General features: G+C 42.5%; 1 protein-coding gene across 2 annotated transcripts in view; it reads right to left on the bottom strand.

Moving 5' to 3' along the window:
* Positions 1-20,496, bottom strand: part of PDSS2 (decaprenyl diphosphate synthase subunit 2) — a 208,822-nt gene that overhangs the window by 97,080 nt on the left and 91,246 nt on the right. For both annotated transcript variants that reach the window (XR_016349154.1, XM_006123168.5), the window contains exon 2: positions 13,164-13,298. Coding sequence is in view for 1 of the 2 variants with exons in the window: in XM_006123168.5 (XP_006123230.1) it covers positions 13,164-13,298 (135 nt within the window). In the remaining variant the exon portion in view is untranslated. The remainder of the gene's footprint in view (positions 1-13,163; positions 13,299-20,496) is intronic.

Here is a 20,496-nt window from a genome sequence, read left to right on the forward strand (position 1 = left end):
GTGTGACAGTAGTTCTAGATTTCTCGGTGACAATGTTGTGTCAAAACAAATGAGGATGCCCTTCTTAGCTGATTAAAACATACAACCAAACCCCAAAATTCAGAATGGCAGGCAGCATTGACAAGTCACATTTTGAAGTTTTTTACTGAGTCCACAAAATACAAATTATTCCACTTAGAAATTTTAGATATAAAACCCTTCAGGACAGGGACAGGGGTTTTGTGCATTGCTTGCACCAACATGAGAACAAAAGCACAGTATTTCCACTGCCTGAAAGTTGTAATCTGCTTTATACCAACAGTATTATCAGGTTTAGTCAAATGCAGGTCATCAATTTATTTCATCATCGGCACAACAGTGTCCTCCACTCTTTCCCCATCTTCCAAACTGGCATTTGTCCAAATAGGTACATTCAGTACTAAACAAAACCAAGTGCCCTGACTCAGTTATAATGTACACAGGGCAATGGACTAAATTAAAAGGGAATGCAGAGAGCAACACACACTGGACTAAATTAAAGGGGAATGCACACAGCAACACACACAATAGAGGGAACTGTGATAATTGTTTTGTTTTAAAAACAGCTTTCTACACAATGCAGACAAAATGGGATTTAATTCCTTACTGGTAGTGGCAGGAGACCAACAAGAAGGAATATTTTGGCTTAGTGGCCATATACTTATGAAATCTTTAACCTCAGCAACATCATTCCTAAGGACACACATCTTAGGAGCAGTAAAAGGGATAACAAATGAGCAGCCATCCCAAGCTGTTACCAGCCTTCTCCCTTTTGAGATCGCATTTGCTCTGGCCACTGCCTCCAAGGCTACTGGTCCATTCACACAACTGCTCAGGGCAACCAGGGAGCCCTCCCAGAAGAGCTTGAGATTCTCTGAAAATCCAACAACTTTCTGTACTAAAGCAGGAGAGGGGGTGGAGACCCAATTTATTATTCCAACGACCAATCTCTGAAGTCAGAAGAGTTAACTACCCTCCTTCCATTACGTAATCCTTGTTCCCAAGACAAATCACCTGAAGTTGTGATCTCGTGAAATAAGCATTTAAATACACCACAAAAATGTATTTGCTTGTCACGAGAAACCTGATCAGTGTTCATTTATGAGTAAGTCCAGATTTACCTACACCATACAGGCTGACATAATTACTTCAACATACAGATAGATCTGTGCCCTCCCACAGCTGCAATGACAACAACCTCCTAAACCTGACACATACACCTCGCTATCTGAATTGAGTGACAGTTCACTGTTACTTTGTGAAAGCAAGAGAAGGAGAGGGAGGGAGGTAATGGCAGAGAGGAAGGTCAAAGAACATGAAAAGGCCTGTCTCTGCCCACTGATCAATACCAAATGTTTATTTAGAAGCAACTAGAACAACCAATAAACTGCCCTCTTAACTTGTGATGATAATAAAATAGGGAAGAACTCAATTGTGAAAGGCTTTGAAGGTAAGGACAAAGACATTTTTACCTGATATAGTGGAATACAGGAACCAGAACAGAAGAATTTAAGAGGACACACGTGACAGTTGGAGCAGTGAATCAAGAGAATCTGAACAGCAGCATTTTGAATAGACCTGGAAGGGGTTGTAGGTACTGCAACCAGTGAGGTGATTGTGAAAATAAAGGTATGAAATGAGCAAGGCTGGCCAAGAGTTTTAGCAGTGTGGTCTAAGAAAGGTCAGATGTACGAGATGTTATGAAGGAAAAAGCAGTAAGATTCAGAGATGACCTAAACGTGTGGGTCAAAAGAAAAGGCAAACATGAAGCAAAGATTAAAGGGTTAGGTGACAGGCAGGACCATGGTGCAAACCACTATGACAAAGAAAGAGGAGCAGTTTTGGGAGATAAGAATTAGAAGATCAGTTTTGGCTGTTACTAAGACTCCTCTCTCAAAACTATAGCATATGCCAGCCATAGACTACTTAGCAGTAATGATTTACCAGCTAAGACTTCTGTCGACCAAACATTAATGTAAATTTGCTCTCTTCTTAATTACAGAGCCTTTAACTCCTCAATGAACAACCCAATCATGAAATCTTATCTATCTCATGACAAATGTAGCACAATGGTTACCAAACAATATTCTGACTCTCAAATGTATGTTTACTTCTGAAAATAAATTGATAATATTTAAAAATTCCTAATTTAAGATACAATGCTTCAGAACTGAAGTACAAGATCTCTCGTAACTAATAAGATAAGATCAAGTAATTTTCTGGACATATTTTTTCCCTCTTTCTCTCTCTGTACTGGTTGATTTTCAGGCCTCAAGACTTTGAAATTCAGTTCAAATGTTATTTGCAATGATTGTGTGAGAGAAATCACACTGGGGTAATACAGATTCCAATTACTGTGTAGTGTCCATTAGCTATAGACACCAGCAATCCTCTCAATGACTGCTTAGCAGTTCAAGTGTTTCCCCGAAACATTGTCTCCAAGGAGTTGGTATTTAATTGTGTCCAATGTAGCTGGAAGTTAAGGTGCCGTAACCTTAATGTTAACAGGTTCAGTACTAATGACACATGAAATACATTTAACTATTTTATGCAACTGAAGCCTATTAGAAAAGGACGCCTGACAAATGAGTAGACCTGTTAAGAGAATAAATCTTTTTTCATCAAACTGAAAGGAGCAAGACATACAGATAAAATTAAATCTGTGATCAGGAATGTATCAAAAGAAGAGAACACAACAGAAAAATTACCTGAAAGAATTAAAAATTTGCTGTGTCCAAATCAAAATTTGATTTATATTTTAAGGCACCAACTAATATTGAACTTACTTACTTAGAACTCTTTTTTAGACCCAAATGTACTCAACTGCATCCAATGGAATTATTATACTGCAGCTGTTAGTGAGTGAAAGGAATTGAGTGTTACAAACATTTATTAAGAACATATAACAGACTAACATCAAACATTTATTATGGAATTTGGAAGGATAGACTAGGGGGAGAAGTCACAATCAAGTTGCACACATGCTCACAAATAAGTGTCAACGTGTATTCTGTCATATACATGCATTACAGAAATAATTTCTGAAATACTATAGATTTTCTGAAAAAACTGGGTTGTTCTGTTTTTTCATCTCTTCACCTGTAGAGCCAGGTATTTTAGCTACCATGAGTCCAACCAACAGCACAAGTGGGAGCCAGAATAACCTACATGGGCGAGCCAAAATAATTTTTTTTATATTAAAATGCCACAGCTGATGTATTGAGACCCCACTGAGTCAGCTTTCCCTGGCAGGCACCTGTAATCCTGTCTTGTTGAGCCAGACACACTAGCCTGCTGCAACAAAGGGACAGGCAGGGGTGCATCCCACAGGCTGCAAACATACCCTGTAAACAGTGCAATGTGAGACCTTACCTGGCACTCAAGCCCTAGTTTTTGGGAGCTGAACCCTAGATAAATCCATTTTATGCTGTATAGAGATCTCTACGGTATAAACTCATGAAATTCGCCCTCTTTTTCAATGTAAAAAGAGATATGCACTGACTTCTTGGCACCCCATGTAATAATTGTTTATTTGGATTTATTAATAAAGAAAAGTGATTTATTAAGTACAAATAGGTAGGATTTATGTGATCATAAGAGATAAGAACACAGAATAAAACAGATTACTCAGAAAAATTAAACAGAGCGTGCAAACTAAGCTTAATACATTAAGAATCTGGTTATAATATCTCACTGTCAAAGTTGTTCTAATATGCTTCTGTCACAGACTGGAAAACCTTTCAACCTGAGCCCCAATCGTTCCACCAGTTGAGTATTAGATGTTTCCAGCAGTCATCTTGGGTGGAGTAACAGGGGAGAATTGATGACTTACATTACCCCACGTCTTATGTTTAAATAGGTTTTGCAAAAGGCAGAAATCCTTTGTGTTCAGTCTAAACTTTCTCTCTGCTCTTTTGGAAAAATACAGCATCCAAGATGGATCCCAGCATCAGAGGACATGGCCACATGTCTTGATAGGACCCAGCATTGTCTCTCCTCCAAGGCTTACAAGAAAAACAAGTCTCTTCGCAGATCATTGTCCTAATTATTGGGCCATTATATTCATTGAGTATTACTAAATGGCCCACACTTAGCCTGACTACATTAGTAACACAGGTTTATACTTCCTATTTCTAACTTCCAATACAGAATAGATACACGTATACAAATAAGCATCATATTCAGTAGATTATAAACTTTCCAATGATATGTCACATGAAGTATTTCACATAAAGCATATTTCAGTTATGTGACAGTCATATCATCAACATATTTTCATACAGGATATGGGACACACTGTCTCACTAAATCACTAGGAATTTAATGAGGTCCTGTCACAGAGTTGCTGGCCACTTTAAAGGTGAGATGGGCCCTGCAACACCTGGGTTAAACTTAGATGACCACCAGCTGGTGAGAAGCTACAAGGTCATGTGTAGAGCCCTGCATCCACATCCACAGATATCAGTGGATATAATGCAGATATCCACAGATTTGCAGGGCTCTAGTCATGTGTCTTAATTAGGCCACATTTAATAATAAAAAAAAAAAAAAAAAAAAAGGACCTTGTGAGAGGCAGAGATGGTCTCTCTTTCTCCTCTTCCCTCAGGGAAAAGATCCTTTCTAGAACTCCAGGAAGGAAGCCTTGGGAGTTACATTTCACCAAAAAGAGGGCATAGACTCTGTTTTTGTGTTGTCGTCTCTTTGGACATCCCAGAAGGGTTGGACTATCCTTACATTACTCAGTCAAAGGGACAAATCACTAAAACAGCCAAACTTGGTTATAGGCTTTTTTTTTAAGAATCTGAGGCATAATTAAGGCAGGACCATTACAGAGCAGCTGCCCTCAAGGATACCAATGGGGGAGTGGAAGGAAGAAAGGGCACCTGCCCTAGGAATTTAAAAGGGCCTGGGGCTCTCGACTACTGCTACTATGGCAACAGCTTTAAATGGCTGCTGGAGCTCCCAATGGTGCATGCCCTACAACCCCAGTGGCACTGAAGGGCTGGCTGAAGGAAGCTAACCCCCAGCCCTGACCTAGGCCCCATTCCTTTCAGGGGGCCTGGAGCCATCTCCCCGCAGGACATGGTGAAGACTCATCAGCCCTGGCTGCCCTATAACAGACCCTAAAAAATAATCACAGCACATCTAGGGGAATGGAAAATAAATCGATTTAGCAAAGAACTATATTTAGTAAAGCTTAATGTGAACTATGAAGACATCTTCCATTAGTAGCTAGGTTCATTTATGGCATTACACAACTAGTACACAACCCAGAAATAAGCTGTAAACAAAAATTAAATATAAATATAATCCATCCCCATCCAAATTATGGGGAAGTATCAGTGTAATCCACAACCTTTCTGCTTCATATGTCATTTAAAATAAATCAAAATTTTTGACTGAATCAAATAAAAATACAATCAGTATTATTGTAATATTTAATTTTATATAATTTTGTTCCTGTAATTTTCAATGTGCTACAGAGATTTGTATTGAAAAATGCATAACTTATAGAATTTGTCAGGGAGAAATTGAGGGTTTTAGCTGCCAGGAACAGCTGGTATTTTTGACTTATGGGAAACAGCAGGAGAGATTTTGAGCCTGCAGAACATGCAAACTACCTGCATGTTTCTGCTTAATTAATAAGCAGTGCAATAGTTAACAATATTGACAAGTTTTCAGTGTGCAACCCTCTCCCCCCAATCTCTTGGACAGGCAGGTATTACCTTCCAAAATTACTGTTTAAGGTGTTGACACCACTGTATTGATGTATGTGTGGAAGGTTTCTTCACAACAGTAAAAGTTAGACTCTGGATCAGAATGCTGCAGCAAAGGATGATTCTGTGACAAATTCAATCAGTAAGGAATCACAGAAAAGTCCTGATTAAGAGTGTTGATTGGTCACAATATAATCAATGTAACAAATTTAACTCTATTCTATATAGGCTGGCAGCTAAACCTTCCCCCTTTGTAGTAGTGATTTTATTTTATGTTTTTCCAAGACTCTTCAGTGATCTCTACCACAATGAATTCTGATATACTTTGCATTGTATTCCTTTCTCTTATTCAATATATAATTGCTATATTTGTGAATATTGTTGTATTTGTGAATACTGCAAATGTTGAAAGCAACCAAAAGCTAATGAAGAAAAGTACTGGTAGTAATGAATTAATAATACTGTTAGATTTGAATTTAGAGTTGATTTTTACAGTTGTGTGTGGAAGATGATCAATAGGAATATGTAATCAAGTTGGATGTGCTTTTCATCTCCTGAGACACCTCTTGTAAATTAGATTAATCCTGGTGATCAAAAGCTAAACAAAATAATTTTAAATACTTGCTTAAATAAACCACCTCTTAGTAGATTTTCCTCAATTTTATTAAGATATTGAAAACAAAACGTAAATTCCTTAAAGAACTTGGACAGATTTCATGCTCATCATGTTTTCCTTTATGTTTAAATCAACAATTGTGTCAAGAATACCATCCTAATTAATTTGTTCTTTGATGCTGAATCTTTTAGAATTATCTGTTTTCTGTACTTCTCAATTTGCTGAGCCTAAAGCATACACTACTTAGGATACTGTACCAATGCTAATGATAATGGATAAGAATAGTAAGTCCCAGCAGAAATCAGTTTTATGATGAAGAGACTTAACGTGCACCAATAGAGGTAAGGATTGATTGTTAAGGTCTATTGTTACTATAATTAGAAGTCAAACACCAATTAGCATTCCCATTAATAAGATACATCTCTGCAATATCCCCAGCTGAGACCTTGTCTAGTCCTTATGCTGTGGTAAAAAAGCTTAACCATTTGCTGATAATACTCTGCAATTCAGAGTTTAGTCTGAACTTCTATTCACACATATATTACCATCACAGATTACCTTATTTCTTGTTTCCATTATTTTTGTTTCTCTTCACTACCACTCAACATGTTTTGTTTATTGCTACTATGCTTTATTTCATTGGGCTAGGAAACAAGGGGGGAACGAATGCAGCTTTAGATTACTAGACTGCAGCCTGTGGCCATTTCCTCCCTGTAACTACAGGTCAGTCTAAATCTAATCAACTATAGATTTCCATCCCTGGTAAAATCAGACAAGAAATGAATTTGCAATGAAGTATAAGGATTCAATACTTATTTTTTTATAAAAAACAAGCAGTTAATTTGTGTGTAAATTAGCAGCGGTGATCTAACGTAAAGTTTGGGCATCCACTCCCTTATTTCAAACTACAGAACTGAGAGAGAGGAGAATCATACCTCTCAATTTGTCTGGATTTTATACAATGCAGTATAACCAGAAATGTGGGCTCTCCATAAGCAAAACTATTCATGTTGTGCAGAAGGAGGGAAAGAGAAAAAGAGAAAAAAAATGGCAGAACCAGGAAGGATAACAGGAGACAAAAAACAACAAAAAGAAAAAGGCATATGTCAATGTACTTTATTTACATTTCTTACTCATGGAATAGTAATATACAAGTGCTATATATGGGAATTGAAGAGGAAAGAGACTCTCTGCTGAATCGAACATCAACTTCGGGGTTTTTTTTTAAACAATTACATAATACCTACTAAAGTTCTCATACACACATAAAAATACATACAAAACAAGCAAGTGCCCCATATTTATGTTTAGGTCATTTGTCTCACACATTGACTAATTTGGGTATAAAAAGAGAAAGACAAATAACTAGTGGCCCAATCTAAATCCACTACTCAGTGACCTACTATTTTAAATAAGACTACAGGCAGTCCCCGGGTTACGTACAAGATAGGGACTGTAGGTTTGTTCTTAAGTTGAATTTGTATGTAAGTCGGAACTGGCATCCAGATTCAGCCGCTGCTGAAACTGATCAGTTTCAACAGCGGCTGAATCTGAACGCCAGTTCTGACTTACATACAGATTCAACTTAAGAACCCCAGGCATCCCCAAGTCAGCTGCTGCTGAAACTGATCAGCGGCTGATTCCAGGAAGCCCGGGGCAGGGGCTTCCTGTAGTCAGCCGCTGGTCAGTTTCAGCAGCGGCTGACTTGGGGATGCCTGGGCCAGAGCAGCTGGGGTGCTGCTGAGTTGGTCCAGTAGCGCCGCCGCTCCTCGGCGCTACGGGACCAACCCAGCAGCACCCAAGCTGCTCTGCCCCAGGCGTCCTGATTCAGCCGCTGCTGAAACTGACCAGCAGTGGCTGAATCAGGACGCCTGGGGCAGAGCAGCTGGGGTGCTGCCGGGTTGGTCCAGTAGCGCCCAGAGCGGCACTACGGGACCAACCGGCAGTGCCCCAGCTGCTGTACCACAGGCGTCCGGAGCAAAGTCGCGGAGCACGGGGGCAGCGGGACAGCCCAGACGCGCCGTGGCTGTCCTGCTGCCCTCGGGCTCCGCGGCTTTGCTCTGCTTTGCTCTCCCTCTCCCTGGTCTGCAGACCAGGGGGACGGGGAGCAAAGCCGCGGAACATGCGGGCAGCGGACAGCCCAGACGCGTCTGGGCTGTCCGCTGCCCGCGTGCTCCTTGGCTTTGCTCCCCGTCTCCCTGGTCTGCAGACCAGGGGGACGGGGAGCAAAGTGGCGGAACACGCGGGCAGCGGACAGCCCAGACGCGTCTGGGCTGTCCGCGTGCTCTGCGGCTTTGCTCTGCTTTGCTCCCTGTCCCCCGGTCTGCAGACCAGAGAGACGGGGAGCAAAGCAGAGCAAAGCTGCGGAGCACGCGGGCAGCGGACAGCCCAGACGCATCTGGGCTGTCCGCTGCCCGCGTGTTCCGCCGCTTTGCTTCCTCTCCCTCGTCTGCTGGAGACCAGGGAGACGGCCCCGTGCATAACTGCGGATCCGACGTAAGTCGGATCTGCATAACTCGGGGACTGCCTGTATACATACTACTTATTTACACTTTATTTTACTCAAGAACATGGGAGCGTGAAAAATTTTTGATAACCTCATTCCAAAATATAAGTGCAACTGATTTATCCTTTTTCTGAATTAAATGGGTAAAGCACATTCAATGATATACCCCCTTGTCATGTTACTGGATTGTGAGGGGAGCAGCTGGGTCACTGCTACAGCCATGGGGGGGTGTTTGCCCCAAAAGTGGTACAAAGGGGGCCAGGTGAGGGGTCAAACAAAAGCTTACTTTCTTCTGATTCTGTATCTGCTCTTCATATATCTGTATAATGTCTGTGTGTGTAGTTAGGAATCTGTAATCTTTATGGAGACTGGAAGTCTCTCTGAATATGGTTGAGCATTGGGCAGAGCCCAGCCTATGGACATGCTAATTAGCGATGCCCTGTGGGACAATAGCACTCAATGGGCCAAGGACACACCTCGGGAATGGTGACCGACACCTGAGGGCTGCCAGCAGGTAACACAGTGATAGGCGCTGGCCAGGTGACCTGCTGCAGCCAAGAAGAGACCAGGAAGGAGGTATAAAGATGCCAGGCTGACTCCATCTTGGTACTCTGCTCAGCACTTCATCCCAGAGGCAGCAGTGCAGGGATCGAAGAGCCGGAAAGAACTGTGGACCCATCCTGATCTTAGGATGCCCAACAAGGACTTTTAAGCCAGCAGCTGTAACATCTCTGCTAGAGCCTGCATCGAGAACTGGGAGATTCAATGCATGTAATGTACTATCCTTTAACAACCTTACTCTCATGCTTTTCTTTATTGTAGTAATAAACCTTTAGATGTTATATGCTAAAGGATTGGCTCAGTGTGATTTGTGGGTAAGATCCAGAGGGTAAATTGACTGGGGATCTTTGGCTGGTTTCTTGGAACCGGACAGAACTTGTTCGGGGTAGGTGGAATTGGGTTCTAAGACCCCCCACCTGTGTATGAGGCCCGGGGCCATCTGGGGCACAGATATGGCTGGGATGTCGGAGGGGTTTTGCTCATGAGGCTTCAGGCAGGCAGCTCTGGGACTGGTTTGTTGCCTATTTGGGAAGGTCTCCAGTCTGGGGGCTGTAAGGAGCCCCAAAGCTGAGCAATTTGCCCTGAGCGGATGCCCTCAGCTGTGCCCAGACACGGCCCGGTCTGCCACACCCCTTCTTTTCCCAAATTATATTTTCAACACCCTGGAATATGTCAGACTGATATTTAAGGGCTACCACCTGGGGGACAGAGATTTAAAGAGGTCACAGGCATAGATTCCAAAACAAACCAGGAAAAGAAAGACTGGGCTGGTATAATCTCTGACTAGTATGGGAACAATTTAGTTGATGGTAGGACTTCAGGAAAGCAAGTAATTAATCATTACCAACTGCTTGAAGATCAAGTGAGCCATATCCAGCAGCTAATGTCCACAGCATTTAAGTATCAGGCAATGAAGATACACTTTACAGTGCCAGAATTAATATTCCAGCATTTTCATATGTATATAGGATGAATTAATTACACAGTATGGCAAAAGAAAAAGACAATATAATTTACAGCAGAGTTGAAAATTATACGTAAGAGTATTCCAACAAGTATTCTCAATAACCTGAAAAGTGTTGAAATCCATAAAATACACAGTTTCTTCATTTCATATAATCAAGGAATGTGTTCTGCCTTTTATATGCATCTAACTTGTGCCCTTCCCAAGATCTGAGAGAAAAGTACACTGATGGAAAATGATGTCCCTTGGTTCCTATTCAGGAAACTAGTCTTTGTAAAATATCATTTGTAATACATAAAGGAATTGCAAATGGCTTTTAGACCTTGATTTTATAAGCATTTTGTCCTTTTTATTTTATCTATTTAACAGAGAAAAATAGAGAATGAACACAAGTTCCATATACAATGTGTCCTTGGAGAGCCACAAACTGTCACACAAGCTCACAAAAACTACAAAGGATCCAAACCTCCTTACATTTAAAACAAATAGCAAAATCCTCATTTACTTCAAGGGGAGCAGTATCTGCATCATGTATAGTACAAAATAAACAGTGCCTTGGTGCTATGACTAGAATGCATTATTGCTCTCATATTTCATATTGCTACAGATCTGAAGTGTCACAGAAGATTTAAATTTAGCACATTTCCATTGTTTTCACTTTGGCAACCAATAATGAACCCTAATCATCTGCGTGGGAGCATTCGAAGGTTTTTCATCTTCTGAGTGTCTAATTCTAGATATTATGATTGTGTCTTACTTTTGCACTTAAATTACTGGACTAAATCTTCAACGGTCTTAAATCCTCATGGCTTTACTGATGTCCACAGAGCTAAACCAGTTGGCCCATTATTAATTCAGTGTTTTGTTTCTTGTAGTCAGAGTTTCCAAAATTCTACCAAGCACTTGTCTAACTACAGCTTTAAAATGTTCAAAATGTATCTCTTTTCTCAAAATGACTACAAGACTATATGACTTTCCCACATCCCACAGGTTGAGAGCCACTGGTCTAGACTAACACCGTGCAACAAGCTGGGATATAAATTTACAGTACACTAGCTGCCCATATGAACTCTGGTTTCTCCACGCTCAATGTGCACTGATATGCACTGATGTATTCCTGTTCCAGAATGGGACTGATGTGCACTAATGTATTCCTGTTCCAGAATGGGACAGATCAAAGCATACAAGGGAACTTTTAATTTACAATGGGTGAGTGGGGGTACAGACAGTTAATGCTGGGATGCTGTACATTTGCACTCTAGCTTTCTGCATATTGTTTGCTAGACAAGCCTATAAGGTTGTCATTCCCTCCCCTCTCCAAACATACTTTCCTTCTCTTTCCTTTTTTTGTAATACTCTCCTAGAAGTCACATGCTCTCTCTTTTGATCTTTTCTATTTTGCAGATTTTTAATCACTATTTCTAAATAGATTAGGTCATAAATATGTCTCTGTATATTTGCGTGGTTTTGGTCTATCAGAATCAGAGCTGATCACAAAATAATGGTAAATTTCAAAGCTGGTGAAGATAACATTTGTGGGGTAGTCCACAAAAATTCAAATAAAATTTCCATTAAAAAAGTCAACATTTCAAATTTTTCTACCAGTTCTAATCTCACTTATGATTTCAGCACAGTTCCAGGGATAGCTAATTGCCAAACAGCCAGGAGAGAGTATGGGACACAGTTCTCAAAAATCTTTTCATTATGGAAGGACCCAGAAACCTTTATCAGGACTAGGGCCCTATTATGCTTTGAGGTAAATGGACAGTCCCAGTCCTGGTCCTGGACAGCTTACAGTGAGGAGCAACATAGGTGGCTGTCACTTTGTAAATACCCTTCCCACTCATATATTATACATATACTCACATACCCCGATATTTTAAAAAAGGATTTATAACTTTAATAATTACATAAATACTGACTCTTCCCAAATGGCCTTCAGACCAGCTATTACAATACAGTGGAAACTGTACAATTAGGGGACATGCAGGACATGCCACATATGCCGGTCCACAGTCACAGGGGGCCCAAATCAACAGATTCACAAGTGAAACCTTCAGTGAAAAATTATTCTGGTAATTAATAGCCATGCCCAACACAAAATAAATTACAAATAAAAATAACCTTGTGTCAGTTTTTCCAAATGTGGCTGTTGCTATAAGAGTGTTTTTAAACTTGCCGGTTACAATGGCATCCACTGAAAGATCATTCAGCATGCTGAAACTGCTGTCTACAAAGGACCAAGAGCAGTTTACAAACCTGGTAGTCATTTCAATTGAGCAGAAACTTGCATGATTCACCCCCTACACAGAAGTCTGGTACAAATGGGCTAGCATGAAGGCAAGATGTGTTGACTAATGCTGCTGTTTACAGTATAACGCATGTCTCAATAAGCCTCCACGTTGACTAATTAGTGGATTATTTCATGTGATATTAAGCAATGCAGGTGATTGTTCTCAATTTAAATTATGGAACATTTGATATTATTAATAAATTGGGAAGTGCTGATTTTTGACTTGCATAAAGTCACCGTTTTTGTTCTTAAAAAAAATACTAGGCACAATTAAAACTACACAAACTTATTTAATCATTCTTTAATTCACTGAGAAGATGGGGTAAAATAATTAACTTAGCTAAACAATAATGCTGAAGAGGTGAGCCACGAGAGGAGATGGGGGACCCAAAGTCATATCTAGCATGTCCTCCCACCCCCCAGAGCTAGTTGTGCCCTGTCCAATAAACATATGTCAGTGTCTCTTGCTGTAAGAGACTGTACTATACCTGGAATAAATCCCGCTGATCATGTCATGTTGGAAAGAAATCTCTGCTGTATTGCTGGGACCAGCTGCTTTGGAAATAAGCAATACGACCAAACCTCGCATTTGTAGGTTGTTCCGGCTATCATACACAAGCCCTCTGCAAAAAGAAGGGGGAGGGGGAGAGAGAAGAGAAAGATAGATCAGGATTTTTCATAAACCACTTTACCTGATCACACAAAATATAAGTAGAAGGGCTCAGCCTCCAGGATGACATCATCATTTCATCTAAAGTCTCTATTATTCACATCCAAGGGTGAAGAAAACTGCAGTTCTCAATCAAGATCTTTTGCCATTTTTAGTCCATAACTTTTAGTGATATGTTACCAATACCAACAACACAACACTTCAATCAGGAATTCCCATTTCTATTTCCTAGGAGAAACGTATACCCAGCAGTTCTGTAAAGTTGTCACTAGAAATATTTTTAGATAATTTGATAGTTATACAGCACAACAGTAATAGTATGAAATGTTTTTTACAAAATACAAAAAGCCAGCAAAAGAGATGTAAGACGGGTACAACCCAAGTAAAAAATATTTTTCTGAAGATGATAAACAGAGCGTCTATATCAGAATATACAAACTTATTTGCATTTTAAGAACAAAATTAGCAAAACCATAGAGAACAATAGATAAGATTTCCCTAAAAGTACAGGAATTAAACTCACCAGAGAAAGATTAACAGTTTGAACAAACAGGAAGAACTGCTGCAATGCTGTTAAAACAACCTCCCTAGTTCAATTGGTAGAGCATGAGACTCTTAGTTTGAGGGTCATGGGTTCAAGTCCCATGTTGGGCAATGTGCCCATCAGGACAAGAAACAATGGGTTCAAACTGCAGCAAGGGAGGTTTAGATAAGACATTAGGAAAAAATTCTTAACTGAAATAAATTGCCTAGGGAGGCTGAGGAATCGCCATCACTGCAGATATTTAAGAGTAGGTTGCATAGGCATCTATCAAAATAGATGGTGCTTGGTCCTGCTGTGAGGGCAGGGGACTGGACTTAATGGCCTCTCAAGGTCCCTTCTAATTCTCTGATTCCAAATGTTATATCTAATTCAGTTCTTTTTCCACTGTTTTAAGAATTGTCCATGGCAGAATTACCACTTAGAACGCAGCAGCCCAAAAATAAGTTTGCTTAAAAACAATGTTCCCTCTAATTTTTTCCATCCATATGCAGAATAAATTTTGTTATGTGCACCACCAATAGAAATATATGCTGCTGAGTGACTTGCCAATCAGCTGGATGGCACCTGAATCTTTCCTGGGTGGGCATCCATGTACTCTGATTATAGGGAACACTTCTTAAAAACAATCTTTGTTCTCCTCTTGGACCCCAAAATTTCCAGTATCTCTGCCTCCTAGTCATGCGCAGATCGCCGGACAGCGTGGCTGGCGAGCAGAGCTCGCCGTGGTTCAGCGAGCCCTGCTTATTGGGTAGATGAGTAGGGACTCGACTACTCACTCCCTCCCCCCTTGCTGCCTCTATCAGAGAGAGGCAGCAAGGGCTGGGGAGCAGGAGCCGGTGTGGGGGGAGCCAGCATAAAAGCTGATTCCCCCCAACACTGTCTCGGCGGGGGGGGGGGCATGAGCAGGGAAGGCAGAGGCATAGCAGGGGGAATGGGCACGAACCGGGAATTAGCTGTCCTGGCTCATACCTGGTCCCAGGCTTTTAATATATTTAAAAAGCAGAGGCACAGTTTCTGGGACCCAGTGGGAGCTGGGACAGCTGATTCCCAGTTTGCTCCTAGTCCCCCTGCTACGCCTCTGCTCTTCATACATTTAAAAGGCAGAGCCGCAGTGGGTTTAGCTTCCAGAGTCGGGAGCTAACCCTGCTGCAGTTCTGAAGTTTCCATCGACTACTCAATTAGCTGATTAAACACAATTTAACTTCCCTAACTATAATTCTCTGGCTTGATCACTGGAAGAAATCAGATCATAACTGTCAACGCTCTAGAAATATCTATTTTTTAAAAGCTAGGTGATATTTATGTGTAAGGAAATCTAGCATATATTACTTAGTCTCATAATATATCATAGTTGCATATTACAAAACTTCGCCACCATTTTACACCCCAAGACAAACTAAAGTATCTTTAAAAGCATCAGAGGAGTAGCCGAGTTAGTCGGTAACTGGAAAAACTTAAACAACCAATAGTGTTGCAGCAACTTAGTTCGAATTACCTTTTAACTGCTGCGTGTAGCCGTGGGCAGTTAGTCTCGACTAGTGGCATTTAAAAATGGCAACCGGACGGGAGCATGCAAATAAAGCCCAGGATATTTAAATCCCGGCCTTCATTTGCAAGTTCGAATGCCTACATTAGCCTCCCTATTTCGAACTGCGGGGCTAGTGTAGACATATCCTTAGAGACTAACATCTCTAACATAATACCGTCTACATGTTTTGTTAGTCTCTAAAGAAGGTGCTGAAAGACTATTTTTTTTATTAGTTTTTAAAGTACATTTCGTACAGTATCTGAAATTGACAGATCTATAAATACAAAAATTCACAATAAGTGTTAGTGACAGACAATGATGTTCACAGTGAAGGCTGCCACTGCGTCCTTGACTCATTCCATTATGTCTCAATAATACTTACTGCTTCTATTATGGTTTACATTTACAAAGTGCTTTACAAACATTAACCAAAGTTGCAGTACATGCAATCCACAAATATTGATTGCCCTGACATGTGAAAAAACTTGCCATAATAGGATGAGTTAAAGGAGGACAGCAGAATGATGGAGCTCATTCAGCAGCTTTTCAGGCATATAAAAACTGCTTTGTAGTTTAAAAAAAAACAAAAACAAAAAACACCCGTAGTTTGTTGGAGAAGAGAGAGAATGGATTATAATTATTCAAATCGAGACGAGCCAGTCATGCTATTTGTATGTAGGAATAAAGCAGGAGGGAAGAATCCAGGAAAGAAAAGCTGAATAAAGAGGTGAAAGAGATCAAGTATGGCACTTCAAATGGTGCCTCCATAGCAGGGGGCAGACAATAATTTTTGACTGGGGCCCACACTTTCCTATGGAGGGGCAGTGGGGTCTGGGATGGAGGTTGGGTGCTGAAAGGGGCTCGGGGTCTGAGAGGGAGTTTGAGTGAAGGAGGGAGCTGTGATCTGGGGTAGGTGATTGGGGGGTACGGGTGCAGGAGAGTATTCTGGCATGGGAAGGCTTTAGAAGGGGGTGAAGGGTCTGGGATGGAGTTGAGGGGGCAGAAGGCCGGGGTGCCAGAGGCATGCTCTAGCTGGGAGGTGCTTACCTAAGCAGCTCCTGGCCAGCAGCGCTATCAAGCAGGCTTCCCTGCCAGCACCCCCAGACCCGCTGGCTGGCTGTGCATGTGGCTCACTGCGCTGCCGTAAGAAGGGAGGGAGAGACTTCGTGTGCTGCCCTCGTCCCTACTGCTCCTGCCCCCCAGCACAATCTCTCAGCTCCCATTTGCTGGTTTTCGACTAATAGGAACTGAGAGATTTTGCTGGGTGCAGGAGCAGCATGCTGAATCCTTTCTCTCTTTCCCTCCCCCTCCCTGCTCCCCAAAGTGCCACGCAACAGCTAGCTGCTTTGATCGGCACCGCTCCCTGCTGCAGGGATGGGCACGAACCAGATCAAAAAGCTTGGTGGGCCGGATCCAGCCCTCAGGCTGTATCTTGCCTGTCCCTGCTCTCTAGTCTCACTTGAGGGATGTGCCTCCTCTCCTCCTACATGCCACTGGACTACAGAAAAGTGGTACCCGTTGGAGCAGTATAAGCACCCTCTTGCAGCACTGAATGGTTGGCATTCCAAAAAATTCTGAGGAAAGAGAAAGGTGGGCATGAAGTACAATAAGCAGCAGCAATGTCCACAGAAACTTCAGTTTTTATGGCAAGTACCCATTTCTTCTTCAACTAAACTCACACGTTTGGGAGTTTAGCAAGCACCACAAGCCCCAAGAAGGTGAACTGAAGCTTTCTAAATAAACAAGAGTTGCAGACTCACTCTCGCAAATAAGCATCAGATGTGCCTTTTATGAACAATATTCTGCAAGCATACGTGCTGAATTCCAAGTTGTTGTTCTGCAGATTTCTACAATGGAAACACTGGCGCCATCTTAACTTGGTAGAAAGAGCTCTCAGAACTGATGTTCTGAAAGCTGAGCTAACATCTTATTTCCTAGCCTGTTTACACTAGACATGTAGATTCACTTTATGCTCATCGTTGAAGAAAGAGCAACTGGTCCTAAAATATATGCTGAGGTCATGGATAGCAAGCTGCTCATCTTCCTCTCTGTCATCCACAGTATCCTTCCCACCTTGCAGAGGAGGGCATATTTTCAAACTGAAAAATTGGGACACCATTGTTGGATGTACCACAAGAAAATGTTTGGTATGTGATAAAGGAAGTGAAAAGAAAGTGAAATGCTCTTTCCACTCCTCCAATTACACCTCCTTTCAGAATGAAAATTGAGATGCTTGACAGCAAGGAGCAGCAAGAAGAAAAATTGTATTTATGTTTGACCTCTTATTCTCTCCTTGTCCTAACACCTCCCTCTCCAACATAGCTCTCACTCTCTCTCTCTACCACTATTGTCTCTAACTCCACCATAATTCAGCCAAACTCTCATTCACAAACTATTCCTCTCCGCACTTAATGCTGCCAAAGCCAACCCATCCTCCTTGCTCAGAGATCTTCTCCACCCCTATTCTGTACCTCATCTCTCTACTGCCTATAGCCCATAAGCGTCATCTCTAGATCCACCACGATGTTCTCCCATTGGCCAAACTATAGTGTTTTGTAAGGGTGAACATTGTGGCATCACTAAGTAGGGCTTAAACCAATAAATCAGTGGCCCCGCCCAAAGGTTGTATGAAGAATTACTGAATTCGTCAATGTCTTAGTCCGAAATAATAATAATAATAATAAAAAAGGCTTTCTTGATCAAAGGGATATGGTGTCCACTTTCCTTCAGATGAGAAGGCATATTTGAGAGAGTATTGATCCAATTCAGGAGAACTCAAACATCAATTTAAGTATACATTTTGAATACTGATGGACTAGAAAGCCCGGGAAGGCTGGCAGCAGGGAGTAGAGCCGGGAGCCCAGTGGCCCCGGGCCAGAGGAACAACAGCAACCTGACAGCAACAGAGCCCAGCAACCTGGGGCTGGCTGCAAAGCTGCGAGGCCCGGGGGCAAGGGAGCCCGGCCGAATCTGCTGATGGGCCCTGGGAGAGCCTGGAGTCTGTCAACAGAGGGGCCAGAATTGACCACCCCAGGTCCATCAAATTCCTTTCTTTGGGACCCATCAGATCCATCCGACAGTTACAGATTAGAATTAAGTTTTGAGCTTGGCTTTCAAAAATTTAGCAATCTTAGGGGCCAAATGGACAATAAATATTTAGAGCTGATGCTAAAAATTTAGTCTGTCACAGTGCCACTGTCTGTCAATCTTAAAAGTCAATTTGGTATCTGCCACGGGATATGTATTCCCAGCCCACTCTGAGCTGATCAGGCTCTGCGATACATGCTCCACCCTGTGAGTGTTACAGTCCCAAATACCCACAGACCTCTCACTACCTCCTTTCTACCATACAAGAGTCCGGCCTAGCGGCCAAAGTCCATAACCATCCCTACCCACAGGCAGTAGAGCCCAGCAGCCCAAGTCAGAAGCAACCCCTGTTCAGGGGGCAATAGGGTTCTGGTCTGAGTTTACAGCAACATCTATTTGTGGGGCAATAGGACCCAGTTGCCCGAGACATCAGTGAAACCCTGTTCACAGGGCAGTAGGGCCTGGTGGCCAAAGTCACTAGCAATCTCCCTGTCTGTGGGGCAATAAGGCCAAGCGGCCAAAGTCAGTAGCAAGTCCCATTCACAGGGCATTAGGGCCCAGAGGCCCAAAACAATTGCAAACCCCTGTTCGAAGAGCAATAGGGCCAGTGGCTAAAGTCAGTAGCAACAACAGGAGTGCCTTGTCATAGTCTGTGAGGGTAAGGGGACCCAGGCCCTCCCTCTCCAGTGGATCCCAGCCCACGGCCCTGTCAGTGGTGAGTGCGTCTCAGTGGGGAATCCACCTATAACACACTGAGCTCAGGGGGACTCCAGGTCCCTGCCCGTGGCTACTTCCTACTCAGTTCACAACCACCAGTGTCTTCTCCACTTGCCTCCTTCAGACTGGGAGCTTCCCTGGCTAGTCTCCGCTGGCTGGCCTCTGCTGCGGCGCCTGTCTGCTGCTTTTCCTCCCGAGCTCTGGCAGCAGCTCCTTCCTCTGAGGTGGTCAGCCCCAACTGAGCTACTCCACTGGCCTTTAGACTGGTTCTCCAGTTTGTGGGGGTGGTCGACTGCTTCTGGCCCAGTGCAGGTGTTAGTGTCATCCAGTTAAAAACCACATACATCTCTTAAATTGGGTGTTAAAATAAAAATGTCAATTTATGCTGTGGCGGCATCTAACCTAACACACTTTCAATCGGCAGATGTGGGTGTTGCTTGAAAGCCATGAGAACATGGAATAACATTAGGATTCCAGAAAAAAAAACCCACTCAACCTGCTATTTAGTATTTAAAGCACAGGATAGCTCACGAGGTTAGATAATGAACTACTTCACCATTGCAAAACTTAGGAATGTTAGTGAGTAGTCAACTGGTGTACCAACTATTCGCAAGGGGGAAGGAACAGGAGCTGGTGCTGGGGGGAGCTGGTTTAAAGGTCGGTTCCCTCCAGCACCGTCTCCACAGTGCCACCTGCCTCTATCAGAGGCAGCAGGGTGTCATGGGGATAGGAGAGGCTGCTCCAGCACCAGCCCCTGTTCATAGAGGGTTGGGCTGGCTGCAGGCAGGGGCTGCTCCAGCTGCAGCCAATCCTGTCCACCATGAACAGAGGCTGCTCCAGCACCAGCCTCTGTTTGCAGCAGACAGAGCTGGCCGCCTCAACAGGGGCTGCTGGACTCAGCACAAGCCAGGACCGAGCAGTCCTGGCTCATGCTGGTCCAGGATGCTGCAGCTCTGCATTTTAAATGTAGTAAGAGTCAGGTGGCTCTTACTACATTTAAAATGCAGAGCTGCAGCGCGAGTGGAGGAACCAGGACTAATCAGTCCAAGTTTGAGCTGGTTCCTGGAGTTACCCTCAGTGCAGTTTTTCAGAGCAGTCCTTTTTGACTAATTGTGTAGTTGATACAAATTGTATTCACTATACAATTAGCCAGATAACCGCAACTTAACATCCTTAGCAAAAATAAAGCATACACCTGCTTGAATAATTTCATAAACTCTTAACTATGAGGCTCTGTGATCCAGAGGTTAAAGAAAAAAAAACTGGAAGTAGGAT

The sequence above is a fragment of the Pelodiscus sinensis genome, chromosome 3 (genome assembly GCF_052426305.1).
Source record: "Pelodiscus sinensis isolate ZL-2025 chromosome 3, ASM5242630v1, whole genome shotgun sequence".
Taxonomy (NCBI): Eukaryota; Metazoa; Chordata; order Testudines; family Trionychidae; genus Pelodiscus; species Pelodiscus sinensis.